General features: G+C 42.0%; 1 protein-coding gene across 1 annotated transcript in view; it reads right to left on the bottom strand.

The window, feature by feature from the left end:
- Positions 1-661: 661 nt before the first annotated feature.
- The window catches only part of CASTOR2 (cytosolic arginine sensor for mTORC1 subunit 2), an 85007-nt gene continuing 62796 nt past the window's right edge, over positions 662-22872 (bottom strand). The window contains exons 3-9 of the mRNA XM_053454926.1: positions 12569-12762; positions 6375-6507; positions 4577-4700; positions 3576-3686; positions 1987-2069; positions 1765-1859; positions 662-989 (exon numbers count right to left, since the gene is read on the bottom strand). Of these exons, the coding sequence (XP_053310901.1) occupies positions 924-989; positions 1765-1859; positions 1987-2069; positions 3576-3686; positions 4577-4700; positions 6375-6507; positions 12569-12762 (806 nt within the window). The 3' untranslated portion in view covers positions 662-923. The remainder of the gene's footprint in view (positions 990-1764; positions 1860-1986; positions 2070-3575; positions 3687-4576; positions 4701-6374; positions 6508-12568; positions 12763-22872) is intronic.

Genomic DNA, 22872 nt, shown 5'->3' with positions numbered 1-22872 from the left:
AACTATACAGGATATAAACTATTATCATGCAGAGGTTCTTTCAGGCCCTGAATGCTCAGATTAGATTTTGTTGTCACCAAGCATGTTTTTGTTACCTTAAAGATAACGTTTAAAGCAACTCAAAAGTTGCATGATTTTGGAGAGAGGCTATTTTGGCTTAAACAAAATTAATCACGTAAACAGCACAGTTCACCACGCAAATAAAGAAAAGGGGTAAGCAGAATGAAGGTGCAGATATTTATACAAAGCTGCCAATACACCCTCCCTTTTATCTCAACATGGAAACTGTAAGTAACCAACGGACACAATGGATATTATGTGCTTCAATGAACACCTTCAATCTTTAACCTGGAGCAGCCTGCAAAATATTGCTTCTCCAGACATGACAGGGTTAAGAAGCTAAAGACCTATTCAAATACACAGAACTAGTTGTTGCGTTACAATCTTCAAGCAAGTCCGATTCCATTTGAACAGTTAATACAGTGCAATATAATTTACCCCTGTGTGATGTTCATTCATTCTGGCTTGGTAAAGAGTTCCACTGTAACGCATTCCGAATGAATCCTTCACACATGTAATTGATGCAGATCATAAATCAATAGCCATCCATAAACCCACGCTTCACTGGATCTTGGTAATACCTAATGCAACTGTGCAAAAGTTTTTGTTTTGTTTGTTTTTTTTTTTTTAGCTTTTTCTTTTATGTTTTTTTTTTCTTTTTACCAAGTTAGCAAGAAGGTTACAGATCACTTTGGAAACTAAACATAAGAGAAACCGCTCGTAAATAAAAGAAAGTTAAACTCGAAAACATTTTTGCACTCAATTCCATTTCAATCTCTCTCATTCTTCATGGCACCTCCGGAGACTAAAATTTTTGTGAAATACTGCAAAGATAATGAAAAGAGAGCCAAACGGAAATATTTCTAATGCTTTTCTGCTTGGCTGAATTGGAGGGCATTAATTACACCATTGATGTTTTCCTCAGGTACCTGCAGAATGAAACAGAACAGAAATCATTGCCAAATCATTCATATACTAACACGGTAATTAACATGCACTAACCTGTTGATTCTAATTAGCAATGTTATAAGGGAGCACAAAATAATAACTTCATTAGCCTTATATGAGAACCCAGAAAATGCCACTCTTACTGTTGGCCCAAAGAGAATGTTTGTGCATGAATGAAAAATGCCTTAGTGATGATTCACAGACAATCTCCTGAAATGACAGGTAAACTAGGATAATAAAAAGATATCCTTGATGGGGTGATAGATGTGTTACACAATAACGTGTATAGAAAAAGTGTGTTTGGAAATAGTGTAAATAAAATACATGGTTTGTCTTCCAAATGTCTTAAATATCAATAGCTAACCAATAAAAGGGCTCATGAAAATCTAAGGAAGGCCCACCCTCCAGTCATATCTATGACCACAACCTCTGAAGTAAAAGTATTTTTTTGCTCCTCTGGTTCAATTTATTCTTTTCTCTGAGCAAAAGAGAGCAGCACTTGGCCATGGCCACTCTCCATTCACCAAAGGTTATCTAGGGGTAGCACTGGCACTACACATGACTAGCCTCACCCATTCCAAAGTGCCTCCCTCTGGGAACTTCCCAGATTTGTCAATCAGCATTGATATTCCACTGGTTGCTATGGTGATTGTACCACTTTTACGATGGTGTACCAGCATTTTCCTTCATATATAATCTGTCAATATTTTGTAGCCCTGTTGTCCAGAAAGGCACCACAAGCAGACTGACACTTACCAGTGCATGATCAAACTTGAAGGTGCTGATGTAATAGGCTGGTATGTCAGCAGCAGCTAAAGGTTCTGAGATCTGGGCAACAATCCCACATTCATCTACAAAAATACAAATATTTAAATAGCTGACTTGCAAGAAAAAAAAAAGACAATTATCCTATGAAAGGTAAAGGTGTACTAACACTGAGGCTAGCTTTTTAATAGCAAGAATTTTCTAAAAACATACCAAATCCAAGAGGCTGCCCACCAATGCGAACCATCTTCCAGAGCTCTCCAGACGCACTTGTAAACAGCAAGTTATTAGGGAACCTAAATAAAAGACATCACTTTTAAATACAAAGTGTACCCTTCAATGAAAAAAACACGCAACATGATATTATTATACTTCTAAATTTAATTTTAATCTTGAACATATACATCTGTCATGTCTGAGTCCACTGAATCCACTGAACTACTGGCACACTGAAAGTAAACACTCAAAACTTAAAAGGTACACATATTTCCTATGCCACTATGCAAGTAAATATTGTCATGTACAATTTTCTTAGATGGAAATCTAAGAATGTAAATATCAAGAGCAAACAAAGTGCACCATTTCCTTTTTACCACAAGGAGAAAATAAATATGGCAGTGGGGACCAAGGAACAGCTTCCACGATGCTTTGCTTCAACCCTTTAAATTGGGGATGGACTTTTATAATTCATAGGGAAGTCAAAGGGTCATGTGGTTAAAAACAAGTTTTCAAAAATATCGGGCTGTTCCAGTTTTGCATAATATATCTGCATATTAGTCATGTGTATATGTTCTAGCTATAGTATTTTAGCCAAATCTACAAGACAAACAGCATGACTCCTCATAATGTCTTGTGGTAAAGAACACAATTGCATAAACTTAAAGGGTTACGCTCAACAACATTTTATATTACGAAATATCGGAATATTTTCTATTTTTGTATGCGATCTAGCTCTCTTATCTTAGCTCAATCTACTAGATAAGCACACACGCTCTTTATTACACTGTCTTATGGTAAACACTAGAATGGCTCACCTAGAGAAACTCTTGTTAAAGTCTATGGAGGGAGTTCATTGCCATCACGAACATGGTTCATGGTGGACATTTTCACAGTTCCTGGCATGCAGCATCAATTGCTGGCACGCATAGCAAGGGAGCAGTGAAACGGGACCTTGTGGGTCCTTTATTTTCGGCCAGTTAGCGGGAGATCCATGAGCCCCCCAAAACGGCCCTGCTCCACCAGCAGCGGGCGGTCCAGTCCACCTTTGGAGAGAGCTGGCAGTGTGGCAGACACCACGCATTGTGGTGGCTGACATCAGTGTCCTTGATATCCGATCAAAAAACAGCTCAGTGTGGTATTTGAGCAGGGAAAGCAACCCAAATATCACATGACACATGACAGATATGCAGATATCCAAATATCACATGACAGATGTGCAGATAAAAGGTAATTATTCAAAGAAAATTAAATAAGACCAGTGTCTTCAGTGGTAAACTGCAATGCTGTATACAGCATTGAACGTAATCCCCCAAAGGAAAAAATATTTTTTTCAAGGGACATCCCTTTTAATCACTCAGCCTGGAGCAGGGAAAGCCACCCTAAAATATCACATTACTTGGTCTGCAGATATATATATATAATGATAACCCAAGGTTTTGGTCAGTGCTAACCTATATTACTTCATACAGCACTGTATGTTATGCTTAAGGAGACTTTTTCATTCAAATGTTAAGATTTCTTATAGATTATCTGATTTGTGAGCACATCCACTGGGCACCTTTGAGCTTTAAGGTGGTCCTCACCTCTTCTGTGTCTGAACATCCATAACCAAAGAGATGTAGCCCTCAATGAGAGAGAAGGAGAAAAAGCGGATATGACCAGACTCTTCATTGCCAACTACTGAATCTTTTACTCTGAAAATAAATATAGAAATCTGGATCTCAATAAATGCTAGTTTGTTTAGCACCACCTGCAAACAAGTCCAAATACAATAACTTGGCAATAATATGCATTACACATTGTGAAACTAGTTAGTTTGGCAAAGTATACATATTAAGTCAGTGGATTTAGAAATTACCAAAGAGGTTCATAAATAGTACCTGAAGAATATGGAATCTGGTAAACAATTGTTTCCTCAAAGCTTTAATCTGCTATTTAACATATGTATTTATCGAAAATTGTTAGACCAAAACTAACCAATCATATGTTGCCTGTTAAATATAAAGGTGATGTCTCCCTGCTGAATCTTATAGTCAATCATTAGACTGATCAACACGTACTCCTTGAAATGAACTTTTCTGTAGATATTATTGGAACAACTCTCTACAGGCCCTTACCGCATTTGTCCACTTATAGCTCCACTGGAATTTTAGAAACAGACTCTTTTACGGCCTAAGACCAATTAATCATTTTTATCTGAACTGGTATTGTATCAAACAATGTCTATCTCTCTCATGCCCCATATTACCACTTGCCTCTGGCATCCGCATGTGCTACTTGTATATGCTTAAACCTTCACAAAAGAAAAGACAACAAAAAAAAAGACAGAAAAGCCACATTTTATTTGCTTAAGGTACTAGATAGGGAAATTATTAGTTTGTCTAAGTGGAAAAGCACATTTAATGGACTGTTAATCCATACATTTGTATAGTTCTTATCTGGAACATAAACTGAATATGAGAGGAACAGCACAGTTATGTTACTATTTGCTTTTTTACCAATCTAAACTAAAGAATATTAATTGATAAAAGTGTTTATGAGAAGATAGCAATGATGCAGTCTTCACTTAAGTCTCACCACCTACCCATTGGAGTAAAACATAACATCCATTAGGAGTGTAGTCACAGCTGGAAGGGTAAAGGGATCCAGGCTAGTAACACAAAACATATTGCTGGGGCTGGAAAGTGGATGAATAACAGGCCTCTGGACTAGAAAACAAAAATGAACAAACATTTAGCAACGATAACCTTGGGACAGATTAAAATTCTTACTGTTCTTAGTGTAATGTAAGTAAATTAACAACTCAAATATTTTCAAATAGACATTGGTAAGACACAGGTTAAACTACACACAAAATCAACCACAGGCTTAAAAATAAACAGATACAGTGCTGTAGTGCCCTTTATTACATACACATGTCTATTGGAATATTGATAAACACTTAGATAATCCTAGACCATGCCCAATGCATATTAAAAGAAGGATTAAAAACTCTTTTAGTTTAGTATTAGTATCATGGGCGGAACGAGAGCCTCACTTAAGGAGGGGCACATACACACATACATAAACATATCTGGACACACACACCAGGATACTCATACTAACACAACCAGACACTCACACTAAAACACACCTACACACCCAGATACTAACGCGCAGGCACACACACACACACCGGGATACATATAATACGATGCCTCATTCTGTCTTCAATACAAGCTGTCACTCAAGGGGGATCTTGGGCAATTTGGAGAGATCCTCTTATGCTATGGCAGCACAGACCGCTCAGGTTAGAGGTAGGAATGGTTGTGTGGTCAGACCTATGGGGGTATGCTCAATAACCCACAGGTCTGACCACACAACCCTTCCTACCTCTAACCATGCTCTCCAACAGAGGTGTTCTGATTTGGAATCCTGAAATGTTGTAGGGGGTTAATGTCACCTGTCTCTGGAAGGGTGTCTGTCCTTACAATAATAAAGTAGCCCAAACTTTTATAACCTCTCCAGATACTTAAGCAAACTTACAACCTGATGTGAAGTACTAAATTAATTTTATAAAGCTGGAAGAACTATTAAAAAAGATAAGTGATTTGTACTCTTTTTTCACATCACACTAATGTTATAATACTATATTCCAATAGACACTAAACACATCTGTAAAGTTTTTTTTCCAAAGAATAATCCTTACATAAGATCAGCATGTGGCTTGGATCACAAGTAAATCCTATATTACCCCACATTCTATCCTCTAGAATTTTGTCTCTCAGCCTCATGTAATAGTATGCAAATGTGTAAGCTAACTTTCTTCTGGCCGGATATGGCTGACAATTTTTTCTATTTAGGAACAGCCTGGAAAGGGTCATAGCTAAAGGACATCCCAGTTTCCCCCCATACCCAGCTACAGATTCCAGTCAATCCTAGATTCCTATGCATCAGACATTAACAAACATGGGACATCATATAGAAAATGGAAACCTTAAGCCTACACAGTGCTGAAGGACAGACAATAATTAGGTCACTTTTAATTTTTGCCATTTGCTACTTTTGTTAAAATGCACAATTTTGTAGTTGCGTATACAAAGACAATAATGTCAACTTCCAATGTAAAAATCAACATTTTTGTGTGAATATAAACGGCCTCTCAAAGTTCCATGAACTATTTTGTTAAATAAGCAGTTTTAATAGCAGTGTGGCTCTGTAATGCTAGCATACAACATTAATTTAGAAAACGAGCATGCTCTCGAATGCTAGTCCTCAGGGTCGTTCTAGACGGTTTAGTGCTAGAATTACAGCGGGCAAGGGGACTCTGTAAAGATATCCTGTACCTCTAGGTTGCACAGTTGGGATCATGGATCTAGACCAGTTCCCGCCCTGACTCTTACCAAGCTTAGGTTTCACAAATCCATTTGTTATTCCAAGGTTATCAGCTGCCACAGTCTCTCCATTTATCACCTGAAGGATTGTAAATTCTGCTGCTAGAGTGTGCATCACAAAAGGCAGATCTCTCTCGCGTACCTGAAAGACAGGTTGGAAAAGTACAAATATGGATAATGTGTCACCATAGACAAAGGCAAATACTATGCCTGCTACTATTATCTGAACTGGTCACATACAGTCTACACCATAGTATTACATGGCTATCATAATGGCTATCATAATACTGTATTTACTCAATTATAAGGCGACCCCCCCATACTTTGGATCTTAATGAAAGAAAAAAAAGGCTTGAATATAAGACAACCTTATTGGGGAAAAAACAAAACCACTTTTTTGCCATGCACTCATACACTTACAGTCACTCATACACACATTTATGTAAGTAAAGAATGTGAAGAAGTGGGGGTAATAAAGTGGGTAAAGGACAGATAGGGGTTTCTTTTGAGACCATTTTTTAGAGACTTAACACTTTGTTTACTATTACAGGGTATGTGTGTAGGGGAGGGTGATGGTGAAATGTAAAGGCATGCAGGATGGTAGTAGAGAAGATGTGTTTTATTATCTTTATTTGCAGTGTTGTATGAGTTTGACTGCTTGAAAAAAAGACATCTATGACCAGGACTGTAACTGCCAAGTGTCCCTTTGGCTTGGTGAACCATCATCACTACTTGGTTTACCATGTGTAGGGAACAGCTCACGCATGGGGCGGCAATGACAGTCTTCACACCGGTTTCAAACGTAAAGCGGGTTTATTTAGATGCTGTAGGCACAGAGCACCTTATAAACAAAACAAACTCTAAGCCTGTCCGGCTCTAACTAAACATCCGGATACCTCTCTACAAGCCAAGGTCTGGCACAAAGCAAAGTAACCAGTTTTGTATGGGGTAAAGCTTCATACCTGGTGGGCTGCAGCGCTGGCTGTAGCTGCTCCTTCATTCAGGTTCTCTCTTCTTTTGCAAACCTAACAGCCCTCTCTTTTAAGGCTTCCTCCCCAGTAACGAGCTTAGGAAGCCTCACCTGAGAGCACCTGGGTTTGCTACCATGCCTGGCTGAGGTAACCAGGTGAGATATATATCCCATTAACCACACTCCCATACACTTTACCACATATCCCCCCCGTCGACTCCAGACCAGAGGTCTGGACAGCGTCAGCACCCATACAGTACACCCTGGACAACGCATCCGCATTCCCATGTAACTTCCCTGGTCTATGCTCCACTGTAAATCTAAAATTTTGCAAGGAGAGAAACCATCTGGTCACTCTTGCATTCCTCTCCTTATTCTGTTTCATCCATGCCAGAGGAGCATGGTCAGTCACCAACACGAATTCCCTGCCCAGGAGATAATATCTCAGAGACTCCAACGCCCACTTGATGGCGAGACACTCCCTTTCCACTATGGCATAATTTTCCTCGGCTGGGGTCAGTTTCCTACTCAAGAACAGCACTGGGTGTTCTTCCCCATTAACCACTTGTGACAAAACTGCCCCCAAACCTCTAGCAGACGCGTCTGTCTGAACCAGAAATGGTTTCCTAAAATCAGGGGAAACGAGCACTGGCTGGTCACACAGGGCAGACTTCAGACTCTGAAAAGCCCTTTCTGCCTCGGGGTTCCACTTTACCATCACTGACTTACCACCCTTTGTTAAGTCTGTCAATGGTGTGGCCATGGAGGCAAAATTGGGCACGAACCGACGGTAGTACCCGGTTATGCCAAGGAAAGCCCTCACTTGTTTCTTTGTTACTGGCCTAGGCCAGTTCTGTATCGCCTCAATCTTATTGATCTGGGGTTTAACCAGCCCCCTACCAATGATATAACCCAGGTATCTTGCTTCCTCCAGACCCACTGCACATTTTTCAGGGTGTATGGTTAGGCCTGCATCACTAATGGAGTCTAACACGCCCTGTACCTTACAGAGGTGACTTTTCCAGTCAGACGAAAAAATTACCACATCGTCCAGGTAAGCAGCGGCATAATCACGATGCGGTCTCAAAATCAGATCCATCAGCCTCTGGAAGGTAGCAGGGGCCCCATGTAACCCAAATGGCATTACAACATACTGGAACAGGCCCTCTGGAGTGGAAAAGGCAGTCTTCTCTTTAGCCTCCTCAGTCAACGGTATCTGCCAATAGCCCTTTGTAAGGTCAAGTGTTGTGATGTACCTTGCCTTCCCAAGCCTCTCAACCAGTTCATCCACTCGGGGCATGGGGTACGCATCAAACTTTGAGACCTCATTTAATCTCCTGAAGTCATTACAGAACCTCCACGTCCCATTGGGCTTTGGGATTAGCACAATGGGGCTTGACCATTCACTAGCGGATTCCTCAATCACACCTAATTCAAGCATGCGTCTGACCTCAGAGGATACCGCCTCCCTACGTGCTTCTGGTATCCTGTATGGCTTCAGGTTCACTTTACTGTGAGGCTCAGTTTTAATATGGTGTTTTATGAGGTGGGTACGGCCAGGTAGGTCCGAAAACTTGCGTCTGTTTTCCTGCAGGAACTCCCTCACCTCCTGCTTCTGGGGCACTGACAGTGCCTCTCCTATTGTCACTGGGGGAACGGGTTGCCCCACTTCTTTTACCCCTGCCTGGGTTGCCCCCAAAGACTCCCGATCTTTCCACGGCTTGATCAGGTTTACGTGGTAAACCTGGAAGGGTTTTCTCCTGCCTGGTTGATGGACCTTGTAGTTCACCTCACTCATCTTCTCTACAACCTCATAGGGACCCTGCCACTTGGCTAAAAACTTACTTTCAACGGTGGGCACTAAAACCAGGACCCTGTCCCCAGGATTAAAGGCCCTCAACCTGGCAGATCTGTTATAAATTCTGCTCTGGGCCTCCTGTGCTCTTTGCAGATGCGTTTTAACTATAGGCATCACTGCCGCTATTCGGTCCTGCATCTGAGCCACATGTTCAATAACACTTTTATATGGGGTGGCCTCGGTCTCCCAAGTTTCTTTGGCAATATCTAACAAACCCCTTGGATGTCGGCCATAGACTAACTCAAAGGGGGAAAACCCTGTAGACGCTTGGGGCACCTCCCGGATAGAGAACATGAGGTAGGGTAATAGACAGTCCCAATCCCGACCATCCCTTTCTACCACCTTTTTTAGCATATGCTTGAGGGTTTTGTTAAACCTCTCAACTAACCCGTCTGTTTGAGGGTGGTACACTGAGGTACGGAGGTGAGTGATTTTAAACAACTTACACAGGTCTTTCATGACCCGTGACATAAAGGGCGTACCCTGGTCAGTAAGAATTTCTTTAGGGATCCCCGTGCGAGAGAACATGTAAAACAACTCCCTAGCAATATTTTTGGAGGCCATGTTTCTTAAGGGTACCGCCTCTGGGTACCGGGTAGCATAATCCAATACAACCAAAATGTATTGGTGTCCCCTAGCAGATTTGACAATGGGCCCTACCAAATCCATGGCAACTCTCTCAAATGGTACTTCGATGATGGGAAGTGGCACCAAGGGGCTACGGAAGTGTGGTGTTGGGGCACTTTTCTGGCATGTGGGGCATGACTCACAATACCTTTTTACTTCTTCATACACCCCAGGCCAATAAAACCTTTGGAGGACCCTCTCTTGCGTTTTATTAGTCCCCAAGTGCCCCCCAAACACATGGTTATGAGCTATGTCCAGCACCAGGTGTCGGTATGGTTTCGGCACCAGAAGCTGTTCCACAATTTCTGTGTTAACTTTGGTGACCCGGTACACTAGATCTCCATTCATGGCAAAATGTGGAAATTTCTGGTCAGCTTCGGGTTCCTGTGGTACCCCATTTACTACGGTGACATTTGCCCGTGCAGTTCCCAGAGTGGGGTCTCTCACTTGCTCGGTCCCGAAGTTACCCCGAGACATTTCTAAATCTAAGACCTGTTGGCCGGGTAGGGAAGTTTCTTCTTCTTCCTCCCCAGCTAACACCTGCAAGGGGAAAGAATCTTCACTATACATTTCAGATGGGCCTAGATCCTTTTCATCATGCCCCTTACTGGTATCATTGTTTCCAATGGCCATCTCACATGACCCATTATTTACAGGGAAGGGTACAGACTCTGCCGGAGTTTGTTCCCCCGCTGCAGAAACGTTCCCCCTTTTCCACAACTCCCAGAACAATGGGAAATCACGGCCTAATATAACCGGATGCATAAGTCTTTTTACAACTCCGACTTCGTAGGTCACAGTTCCAGATGGGGTCACCAACTTAATGAGGGCCACAGGGTAAGCGACAATATCCCCGTGGATGCATAGCACTCTTATGTGCTTGTTCGGCACGTAGTCCATAGCCACAAGGCCGGCCCGAACCAAAGTCACCAGGCTACCCGAGTCCAAAAGTGCCTTCACGGAGCAGTCATTTATTGTCACCATACAAAAATGTGGCTCAGTCTCTGACTCTGGAATGGCTGCACAAACAGGTTCTGCAAATAGGGACTGACGCCGACTAGCGTCACACACCATGGGTTCTGAGTTAAGAGGGCAATAGGCGGCTATGTGTCCCCACTCGTGGCACCTCCAGCACTGGGGGGTCCCTGGCCTCTTTAGTAGGGAGCCCTTTCTAGGACTGTGGGGCCCCAGGGGTTCAGGATCAGTCTTTTGCCCTCGCCCAAACTCTAGAGCCCTGCTCTCGCTCACATTTTTCCATACACCTCCAGCTGGAACTCTCTTACCCAAAGATGTCGCGGGTCTGACGGTCTTGGAAGGTGTTGGTGCTGCAGGGACCTCACGGAGGAAGTCCTCGGTTGCTATGAACCTTTCCACCATGTTGACAAGCTGCTCAGCAGTTCTGGGGTCTCCATGCCCAACCCACCGTTGTAGCTCCGCCGGGAGGGCGCGGAGGTAGTGGTCCACTACCACCTTTTCCACCATCTGGGCTGGTGTAGTGGATTCTGGTTCCAGCCACTTACGTACAAGATGAATAAGATCATACATTTGGGACCTGGCAGGCTTGTCCATGGTGTATTTCCAACAGTGGACTCTCTTGGCCCGAACAGCGGGCGTAACACCCAGGCGAGCAAGGATCTCCATTTTTAGTTTTGTAAAGTCCCGAACATCCTGCTCCCCGAGGTCATAGTAGGCCTTTTGCGGTTCACCAGTCAGAAAGGGTGCAATCACTTCTGCCCACTCTGCAACTGGCAGTCTCTCTCTCTCCGCCACTCTCTCAAATACGGTGAGGTAGGCCTCAACGTCATCGTCGGGTGTCATTTTTTGTAAGCCCCGCTGAACGGCCCTCCTCACATCAACAGTCTCAAGGGGGCTTGCCTCCACTCGTTGGGGCTGAGCCACAACAGTCTCTCTGAGCGCAGCAATCTGCTCCATTAACAGGCGATTTGTTTCCTGTTGTTGGGCCATAGTCTGCTGTTGCGCATGTTGCAGGGATTCAAAAGCCTGCTCATGTCTCAGGTTAGCCTGTATCAGCTGTTTTATCACCTCCTCCATTGTGCCGGATGGGCCGTACAGTGCTGCAGCTTTCACTCAGGACATATGCTTCCGGCCCTTTAAATGTCCACAAATTTCAGATGCAGTGTTTTGTCATGCCGTTGCTCCTAGCACCACTGTGCCCGCATTCTCCACCAATTGTAGGGAACAGCTCACGCATGGGGCGGCAATGACAGTCTTCACACCGGTTTCAAACGTAAAGCGGGTTTATTTAGATGCTGTAGGCACAGAGCACCTTATAAACAAAACAAACTCTAAGCCTGTCCGGCTCTAACTAAACATCCGGATACCTCTCTACAAGCCAAGGTCTGGCATAAAGCAAAGTAACCAGTTTTGTATGGGGTAAAGCTTCATACCTGGTGGGCTGCAGCGCTGGCTGTAGCTGCTCCTTCATTCAGGTTCTCTCTTCTTTTGCAAACCTAACAGCCCTCTCTTTTAAGGCTTCCTCCCCAGTAACGAGCTTAGGAAGCCTCACCTGAGAGCACCTGGGTTTGCTACCATGCCTGGCTGAGGTAACCAGGTGAGATATATATCCCATTAACCACACTCCCATACACTTTACCACACATGTAAAACACTAAAATCAATGCCTAAAAACCACTTTATTATGAAAAGTCTGTTATCATATCAAATGGTACAAAAACGCGGTAAAACATAAAAGTAGATTTAAAACAATATCTTAAAAACAAAACTTACCAAAATAAAGTCAGTTTGATAGGTAGACAGCATAAAGACTGAGATGTTCTGGTCTGCCAACGGTGCAATCACTGATTTGGCAATTTTCGTTACTCCAATAGGCTGGGAGCTCGAGGAGCTGCCGCCTCCTGAAACCACATTGAGAGCCAGCCATGTTGCATCAGCTACACTCAAATGTTCAGAGGAAGGAAGCTCTGGAATAAAAAACAAAAGCAAAAATATCAGCACCTCCACTTAAAGGTCAACTATGGTGACAAAAAATTAATGCATCAGATGCGACCGACATATTATGCAATATGGATGCGCCCAATGTGCCAGGCATTTATATTATACCTGAGTAAACAGTACAGCTTAACAAATGTCTACATAATTACATATTACATCTTCCAGTAAGTAGTAAATAGCAGATATGCGCCACAGGCACGGAAGGTCACTAACTGCGTATAAGGGTTTGTCTGTAATAATCGTATTATCCCAAGTTAGTTCCCATCATGCATCGATACAGTGAACTCATTACCTACAGAAAAAGATCAGACCAGCTGAAAACAAACAAGAGAAAAACAAACTAAAATTCCATTATAATGACTAGACAGGGTTGGGCAGGTATCTATTTGTTTTGTCATCCTGGTAATATTAAACCTGTTTAGAGGGAAGTGATACAGCACAAGGGGATTTGAAAAAAGAAAAAAACAAGCAAGCCAGACATTTATTTCACATCTGTACATATCTTAATATTTTACTGAGATTGAAGGAAAGCTAAAACAGCAAGTTTGTTTCAAGTAGTACATTTTCCATAAAGACAGGGAAAACAAGGGACTTAACTGGGATAAATTTGAAAATGAAAGAGGGCAGAGGTTACAGTGCAGTCCAGCGCACCATATCAGTGGTAATGGAGCGGGTACCCACTTCTGCAATCCCAAACCTGCTTTAATGAGAGCGATATATTCCTAACCAAGATTTGGAGTTTCCCATTAGGACAACATGCTTGATTGCCGACGGAGTAAATTCCCCACATTCCTAAAGAGGTCAACTTTCTCTAACAGTACCAACAACATGTCAACACGCCCTTAACTTTAGTAAACCTGACACAAGGCTTAGACAATAAAGCTGTCCACGATTAAGCATGGGAAGTATGTTGTATACAGGCAGAAGCACTACACACTAGAGGTAAGTAGTCTGTCCATCTGCAGTAGGGTAATATACTACCAAGACAGACTAAGGCCATGTAACCATACTGCAAATGGGCACACCCTTGTTTGATTTCATACCAATATGTTTACAAAATATCAAACGGAATTAAAAGAAAAGTGAATCACAATGTTTTTATTTCCTCTTACTAATTTTGTAGCGACATGGTGTACTATTAACGGATGAGAACAAGCCTCTGGCTAATCCATCATTAGTGAGCATAAACATTCAAAACATGCTCAAATAGTTTCCAAAAACATCTTATTTTAAAAATAGACATCTTGACCTTGCGTTACAACCACCTCCTCCTCCTCATTGTACGTCTCTGGGAGAAGATTGTTCAGATTAGAATTCACTTCCCTGAGCAGATAGAAGGAAAATATCTCGTTGCTAGGCTGAGTAAAGTGCTAGCAGTCAGCACCAACATCAGGGAACAATCCAAGCACGATGAGTAACATGGCAATTTCATCTGCTAGAAATGCTGGCTTTAAAATAGAAACCTAAACTTATCTACTACTGTTAGAAAAGGTTACATAAAAATAGATCCATCATTTCTCCATAACTCATACAATCAAAATATATAAGATTGTGTGTGTGTGTGTTTTAAAAGCTTTCCTGTTCTTAGAAGTTATGGTGATGGGCCGAATGGTTCTAATCTGCTGTCAAATTCTACATTGTTACTGCTTCACTCTAGTGGAAGCTGATGGTTTTGACAGCCTTGTGGAGAAGCATGTAAAGTAACTAATATGCTAGCCCTGCCACATATCTCAACTTCTATTAGGAAACAATATACCGCCAACACAATTTAGTTACAGTAAAAGGCAAGATCAACTAGACTAAATAGACCTCCAGTGTTTTCTACTACACAGAATACATAACCTTAAGCATAATTTATCTGATAAATGTTTTATTCATCTTACAAGTTAACCTATAAGGCATATTACAGAATCGCAAACAATATGTATATATGAAATACCTAAAAAGCATAAAAAGGCATACATATTCAGATTCCTGAGTTGCTGCTACAACAATAATCACCAATAAATACACAAAACAAATCAGGAATTCAGTGCATACCCAGCAAATACCATTTGTAAATCCCTGTAAAAAGGCGTAATTATTGGGGATTCCGGCATTTACAAATGGTATTGGGTGGGTATGCACTGAATTCTTGCTTTGTTTTGTATATTATAGAATCAATATGAGATACCTCTATGTTTGTAATAGCATGTGGAAAATTTGATAACAAAACGAAATATTCCACAACAGCATAATATCCAACTTCTTGTTGTGTGGATTGGCATGATTATCATACCTGGGAACTCTCCAGGTTTGACCCGGAGATTAGGAGGTGAACACTGCTTCTCTGGGCCAAGACCCGAATCCTCCGGGTGACCCATTTTCCCTTTAAAAGGGGGCGTTTCCCGCTGCCGTCAGCGGGAACACCCCCGCTATCAGCAGGAACTCCCACTGATGTCAGGGGGACCTCCCACTGATGTCAGGGGGACCTCCCACTGATGTCAGGGGGACCTCCCACTGATGCCAGTGGGAACTCCCACTGATGCCAGTGGGAACTCCCACCAACGCCGCGGGACCGACCGCTGATGTAAGTGGGCAGTCCTGGCCGCGTTCCGCAAGGGACGTCTCCGGGTAGCCGGAGACCAGAAGCTTCCAGGTATAATGATCCTTCATTCCCACCAAGTAGTCTCTATCCCATTGTTGGGTTGCTGATTGTAGTTGACAAAATTGTAGCAACAAAAAGAAAAAGATAAGGGCAGGAAATAGATTAAATAACGCTTATTTTGATAGCTAAACAAAAGGCATAGAGAAATAGACTTAGTTAACCTAAGTGCTGGAAATGTTTTTGGCGGTAATTTCTATTTAAAAGTGTGGCAAAACTACATAAAATATTTATTGACAGATTTAAAATCCAGTGGTCTGCAGTATGCTAGTCCACTATAGTTATTGTATATGTATATATATATATAAAACTGCTGATACACTTATATAAGTCATGCTTATCATAGACCATTGCTTACGAAACCCAATTTTTCATTATACAGGCCATATAGGTCAACGATATGCAATAAAAAAAATAGTTAAATAATCATAAGCAATAACAAACAAAGGGGTGCATTCATTTCCTGATGATGTCAGTCTGTATTAGAAGGTGTTAAGCATAGGTGTTAATATGGTGTTTATCATTTCACTTTCAGTATGTGAACCCCTAGGTTCTTGTAGATCAATAGATACAAGACTACATACAGAGGAAACAATGCAACCTCAATTGTCTGCACTACATCACGCACACGGAGATGATGATGTCTCGCTGCCAGTTGGCATAGCAGGAAAACGCTGTCTACAAAGTTAGAATTCACTCCCGGACAGGTATTTCTACTGATAAACAGCATGAAGTGTAACCCATACAGATTTATAGAAGGTACAGCCTTTTTTGTAACATCAAAGTACAACTTTTAAGGTAAACCGACCGCTGAAAAACATGTCTGTTTATTTGCGAATATAGAGCTCTTTGGCTGCTTTAACTCAACTCGGTTCTGGGTATTTTTTTTCTTCTGGATGAAATACTTGTCCTGAAGTTTTTTTACAAAAATGAAACGGCTGCCTTTTCCTCTGGTCAGCCTTACTCACAAGTTCAGTTTCACAACTTGGAGAAGTCCCAGGGTGCAAACAAGATGTATTTTTCCCACAACAGATCATTTTTAAGTCAACAAACTGCTACATTTTGCAGCATACTATATATTTCCACTCAGGTACAAGGCACCGTCTTAATTTACAGTTATCGCATTGCAAGTTAGTTTCTTTTTCTGAGGTACTTGCAAGTTTAATTGACCTACATTAAAAGGATGAACCCATTCTCTCGACAATAGTATTAGCGTTCTACGGGTGCGTTTTTTACTTTTATCCTCACATAGTCCTTTACAACCACAAAACCTTTTAGGTGCCCTCTCGTACTGATTTTTTTGTATAGCCCTTGGTGTGAAGAACTTGCCCATTTGGCCAGATACTTTGAGAAACCTCAAGGCTCCTTATGAAATACATAATAGGTATTTGGATGGTACTAGCAGAACTTTATGTCTTTGTCTCATCTGGCCCGCCCTTTCATCTTTTATAGAAAAGGTATTTATCATCCCGGTTCTGTTGTTTGAACCCAAAAACATTCTACTGCTGATTTGTAAAAAGTCAGGCAAGGGGGAGCAGATTAAGCCATATGAGATTCCTGGAGCACAAGGAGACAACGTATAGATTGTTTTCATTATACATATAAACGTTACTGCTATTGTGTTTAAGTTTTTTGCAGTTTTTTTTATTTGTGTCGCAAATACTAGAAGGCTTTACTGGGCTTGTTCCAGGTCTGTTGGTCATTTTACAACACAGTTTGCAAGCATAGCAATATTCCCCGATGAGACATTTTATTTGCTAATCACCAGGCTGTGATCAAGAAAAATGTGCCACAATCTACAAGCACATCAGAAAAGTCTGTGTGTGTGTGTGTATATATAAATATATAATTATTTTATTTAGGGCTGCAACTAACGATTATTTTAATAATCGATTAGTTGGCCGATTATTTTTTCGATTAATCGATTAATCGGATAAAAAAAAACAATATGCAAATTTTTCGTTTATTTAAAATAATTTAATGAACTGGATGTTAAAAAACAACTTAAAATTTACATTAACATTCTTATTTTGTTATGATGTAATAAAAAACAATATTTTCAAAGTACAAGAACCCAAACACAATATTTATGAAACAAAATAACCCCAAACATTCTGAAAAGAGGTGGACTATTACTGTTCAAGAAACTTTGCCCCAGCCCTGGCACTTTGCACCCAGCACTTTGCACCCAGCAATTTGCACCCAGCACTTTGCACCCAGCACTTTGCACCCAGCACTTTGCACCCAGCACTTTGCCCCAGCCCTGGCACTTTGCACCCAGCCCTGGCACTTTGCACCCAGCCCTGGCACTTTGCACCCAGCACTCAGCACTTTGCACCCAGCACTTTGCACCCAGCACTTTGCCCCAGCCCTGGCACTTTGCACCCAGCACTTTGCCCCAGCCCTGGCACTTTGCACCCAGCACTTTGCCCCAGCCCTGGCACTTTGCACCCAGCAAGCACTTTGTACACAGCACTCAGCACTTTGCACCAGCACTTTGCACTTTGCACCCAGCCCTGGCACTTTGCAGCCAGCCCTGGCACTTTGTACCCAGCACTGGCACTTTGCACTGTGCCCCTGCACCCAGTCTCCAACTCTGCCCTGCACCCACTCTGCCCTGCACCCACTCTGCCCTGCACCCACACTCACACCCTGCCCTGCATCCCCACCCCCACTCTGCCCTGCACCCAGTCTCCCACTCTGCCCTGCACCCACACTCACACCCTGCATCCCCACCCCCACTCTGCCCTGCACCCAGTCTCCTGCCCTGCACCCCCCACCCCCACTCTGCCCTGCACCCCCACCCCCACTCTGCCCTGCACCCACACTCACACCCTGCATCCCCTGAAACCCCACCCCCACCCCACCGTGGACCCCCACCCCCGCGAACCGCTCTGTGCGAATGGAGCCACTCGCACAGAGCGAACCGCTCTGTGCGAATCTAGCCACTCGCACAGAGCGAACCGCTCTGTGCGAATGGAGCCACTCGCACAGAGCGAACCGCTCTGTGCGAATGGAGCCACTCGCACAGAGCGAACCGCTCTGTGCGAATGGAGCCACTCGCACAGAGCGAACCGCTCTGTGCGAACGGAGCCACTCGCACAGAGCGAACCGCTCTGTGCGAATGGAGCCACTCGCACAGAGCGAACCGCTCTGTGCGAATGGAGCCACTCGCACAGAGCGAACCGCTCTGTGCGAGTGGCTCTGTGCGATCTGTGCACATAGACATGAAGAATACTTACCTCCGGAACGCGTCACATCCGTCACGTAGCTAGAAGGCGGAGACTGCAGAGCGTGTAGCAGAAGCGGGGAACGCTCGCGGAGGTAAGTAAAAGGAGCCGAGTGCTCCAACAACGAATCGATCACTCGATTAATCGATAACGGAAATCGTCGACAACGATTTCCGTTATCGATTATTATCGATTTTATCGATTCGTTGTTTCAGCACTAATTTTATTTATATAGTGCAAACAATTTATGCAGCGCTTCTTACAATACATACATCAAAGATTATGACAAAACTAGAATTGACAGCCTAAGAATAGAAAGATACATTAGTAAAGAGGGCCCTGGTCGCTAGCTTACATTCATATATATTTCAGGGTATACCATTTTATTGTTTTTTAATATTTCCTCAGGATTTAATAGAGAACTTGTATTTAAAATTAAGCTTCTTAGCAGCAACAAGAATCACTACCTCAAAGGTTAACTTCATACAGGACGGCCCAAGACAAAATGCCGCCTGGGGCAAAGTTTAAAATGCCGCCCCCCCATTGTCTACCCTCCCTCTCCCTGCTGCCCCCCATTATCTACCCTTCCTCTACCCCCCCTCCCACCATACTTACCTTTCAGCAGTCCTGCGGTGAGTCTCCCTGCTCGGTCTCGGTGCCGGCTTGTAATGCTGAGCGCCGGAAATTACGTCATCTTCCGGCGCTCAACATTACAAGCCGGCACCGAGACAGAGCTAGAGGGCTCGCGGAGGAGAGAGAGGGGCGCCGAGCGGGTACTGACAACTTGGTAAGTGAAAACCACTCGGCGCCCCTCTCTCTCTCTCTTCTCGGTTTAAAAAAAAAAAAAGGGCTTGGGGCGGCAAAGTGCCGCCTGGAGCGGTTGCCCCACTAGGCTCCATTGTCGGGCCGGCCCAGTGGAGCAGTAACTTCAGATAATGCTAGGTGGTTCTTGGTGGGTTTAGGACCAGAACATGGCAAATACAATTTAAAAATCCATTATGCACATAATAGTAATAAAACCAAAGGGGGAACAGATGCATTACAAATAGCGAATGTCAATCCTCACTATAAATTTCCCTTTGACATCTGTGGAGCTGTGGGCATTTACCTACAAATGTATCATAAGGGGTTCAAATCTAAATCTGCCTCTTTCCCTATTTTAGGCTTGAAAAAAAAAAAAAAAAAATATAGATTTCACAATATATGCTATAGCGAACAGAAAAAACCTCATTAGATGAAGGCAGAGAAATGAAAGGTTTTGTGTATCATGAGATGACTGAGTTGCATGGCAATCATGTTGAAATGAAGACCTATAATCATATGCAAAATGTATAAAACCAGGCTTCTCCCGTAGGAAATTGTCTCTGCTAATTAAAGCAATCTGCTAATTGCATTAAAACATATTACGCTATTTGTGTAAGAGTGGATTAAGATGATTTGCGTAAAGATCAGTCTCTCTGAGTATTATTCTACAAACAGAGGCCACCTTTTATCGTACAAAAGTTACATCAAGTCTAAATATTAAAAGAGTTTGTATTCATTACCATCTCTTTGGCAGCTTTAAATAACGGTAGTAAAAAGTTATTAAAAACAACAAATGAGACATTATAGCCATAAAGAGTTCTATTCCTAAAATAATCTAGAGGCAAGGCACGACGGTAGAAAAGGTTTGGAGACAAAGGCTGAGAAAACAAGTTTCTCAGGTGAAGGTGGAAGACTAGCTGTGTCAGCTAGTCTGCTGGTATTAATTGAGGATTCTGTTAGCTGTGTTTGTTGATTGTGTGAGAGAGGAGATGTGATAGGAGAAGAGTAATGGAAAGAAACTGATAGCATAGGTCAGGGGTGTCCAACCTGCGGCCCTCCAGATGCTGCAGGACTACATCTCAGTTAAGGGTCTGGCCGAGGAGTATGGGAGATGTAGTTCTTCAGCAGCTGGAGGGACGCAGGTTGGACACCCCTGGCATAGGTATTTGTAACAATGGCACAAATGAATGCGAGTATAAAATCACAAATAAGACAGGCTTATCTAAGGATTTATATTTTAATTTTGCAATACCTGGATAACCCTCAGTGTTTGACCCCGAGTCTCAAATATAACACCTATGTAAGAGTGTTTTTTTTTTTTTTTTTAAATTTATTTTTTTTACAAAAATAGAAAAGACGACATAAACCATCACAGAGAAACAACCTCTGTGTTGGACAATAGAAAACAGACGATAATATATATTGTCTGTCCGAATCCCAAGCTAAATGAAGGTAAACATTTGTGGTTATTTTAATAAACAGATGCATTACAATTAAAGTCACTTGCATGAAGGGTAAAAAGCTCCTGCAAATGTTCTAAATAAATTGCATAACAAAGTAATGCTGCTTATGAATGTGATCCACCCAAAATCTCCATTTATCCCCACCTAAATACATAAAATGTTCAGGCACTTGGCACATGTACTGCCCTGCACACTACGACTACCTTTCATAAGCCATCTCATGGAAGATCTTTGATGTTGCATCCAATCTGGATGCCAAGTAGTATGGTGAGATAGGATACAACCATTTTGGTTTATTTGCCTCTATGTGCGAATACGCAATTCAACAGCATGAAGCAAAGAACAACCACATCTATATTTCCTGTATCACGTCTCTCACTGATATCATACTCATGTACACAGCATGCACATGGTTGTTTGACCCCAAAGTATCTTTCATGCTCAGTTGTTCTGAATCAGCACCTTAGCATTTATCAGTTTGTCCTTCTTCAGAGACTGCATTGTATGTTTTTGCTCCGGTCTCTTTTTACTTGCCCCTTGACTCTTTCTGACATGCCATAATCTCTACTAGCATATTGTAAGCATATCTTGTCATGTCTCGTATCTGAATATAAGATACCTCATTGTGGCTGAGTCATGAACACAACAGAATGCTAGAAAGGCTGGGATGCTGGAAACAGGAACATTAATACACAGGGAGGCTGTTGGGAATATTCACATTTTACATTGCATATTTTTCATTTAAAACATATTTCAGCAAGTCACAGTGTAAAAACCATACATTTTTTTGAAAAACAATAATTTGCCAGTCATCAGATCACAGTAAAGAAAGACCATTTATGCTTATGAGTTCAACATTCTTTCAGAACAATTGAGCTTTAACACTGAAATCAAGCTAATCTGATAAAATACCACGTGAATAATGTGGGCAAACAAAATATTTTGCTGATAAAAAAGTTTTAGATACTGAACATTCCACATCTCTCTCTCTCCCTGGGTGGACAGATACAACAATAGAGTCCACTGTTTCAATAAATCAGCCAATGGTGACCGCCAATTAAATGTATCCTATATTATATATATATATATATATATATATATATATATATATATATATATATACACACACAACATGGCAGGTAATCAATACCTAAAGAATGTTCTGATCATGGAAAAAAAGATTCAATTTACTAGCACGAATTGGCACTTTAAAATAGTATCTACCTGGATGACTGTAGATTGTTACAAGATAATCTGTTGCCTTTTTCAAAGACATCTGCTCAGCCGGCCCAGCGGGCACCCCCCTGATAAGTGGCACCCGGGGTAGAATGCCCCTACCTTAGGTACACTACTGGGGTTGGTGTGTATGAGCATATCCCAGCTCTAAATGTTAGAATAATGTGTATAGAGATGGCAGAAAATGTTTTTACAAATTAAATTGTGTAATTAAAATATATTACACTTATATTAAATGCCTGTTACATAAATATCTATTTGGTGGTCACAAAGAAACATAAAAAGTCTTAGTAAAACCATGTCCCACCAAGGAACACCTGGAACCGCACCACCTAAAAGAAAGGTATCAGGATAACATAAATTACGCATGGCCAGCTAAGGCTTCATAATCCATAGTGGTATCGGGGAATAAAAATGTTCAGAGCTATAGCAAACTCTAGGATAAGTAAATATACCCCTAAGAATAAAATTTGAAACAGTATTAGGGATTTGATGTTAAATTGAGTTCAGGGTTGTCATTAAGGTGGGACAATAAGGGTATACTCTAGTGGAAGAAACCAAAAAAAGGGATGCAATGGCAGCAGGAGTTTGGAAGAATATTGAACTCGGGGTATGGTGTCCTCGTGGAACCGTTAACGATGACAATGGCAAAGTGTACACACATTTAGAAATGCTCACACTTCCTAACATTTAAATGGTTGA

The sequence above is a fragment of the Spea bombifrons genome, chromosome 2 (genome assembly GCF_027358695.1).
Source record: "Spea bombifrons isolate aSpeBom1 chromosome 2, aSpeBom1.2.pri, whole genome shotgun sequence".
Taxonomy (NCBI): domain Eukaryota; kingdom Metazoa; phylum Chordata; class Amphibia; order Anura; family Pelobatidae; genus Spea; species Spea bombifrons.
This window is presented reverse-complemented; position numbering and strand designations above follow the sequence as displayed.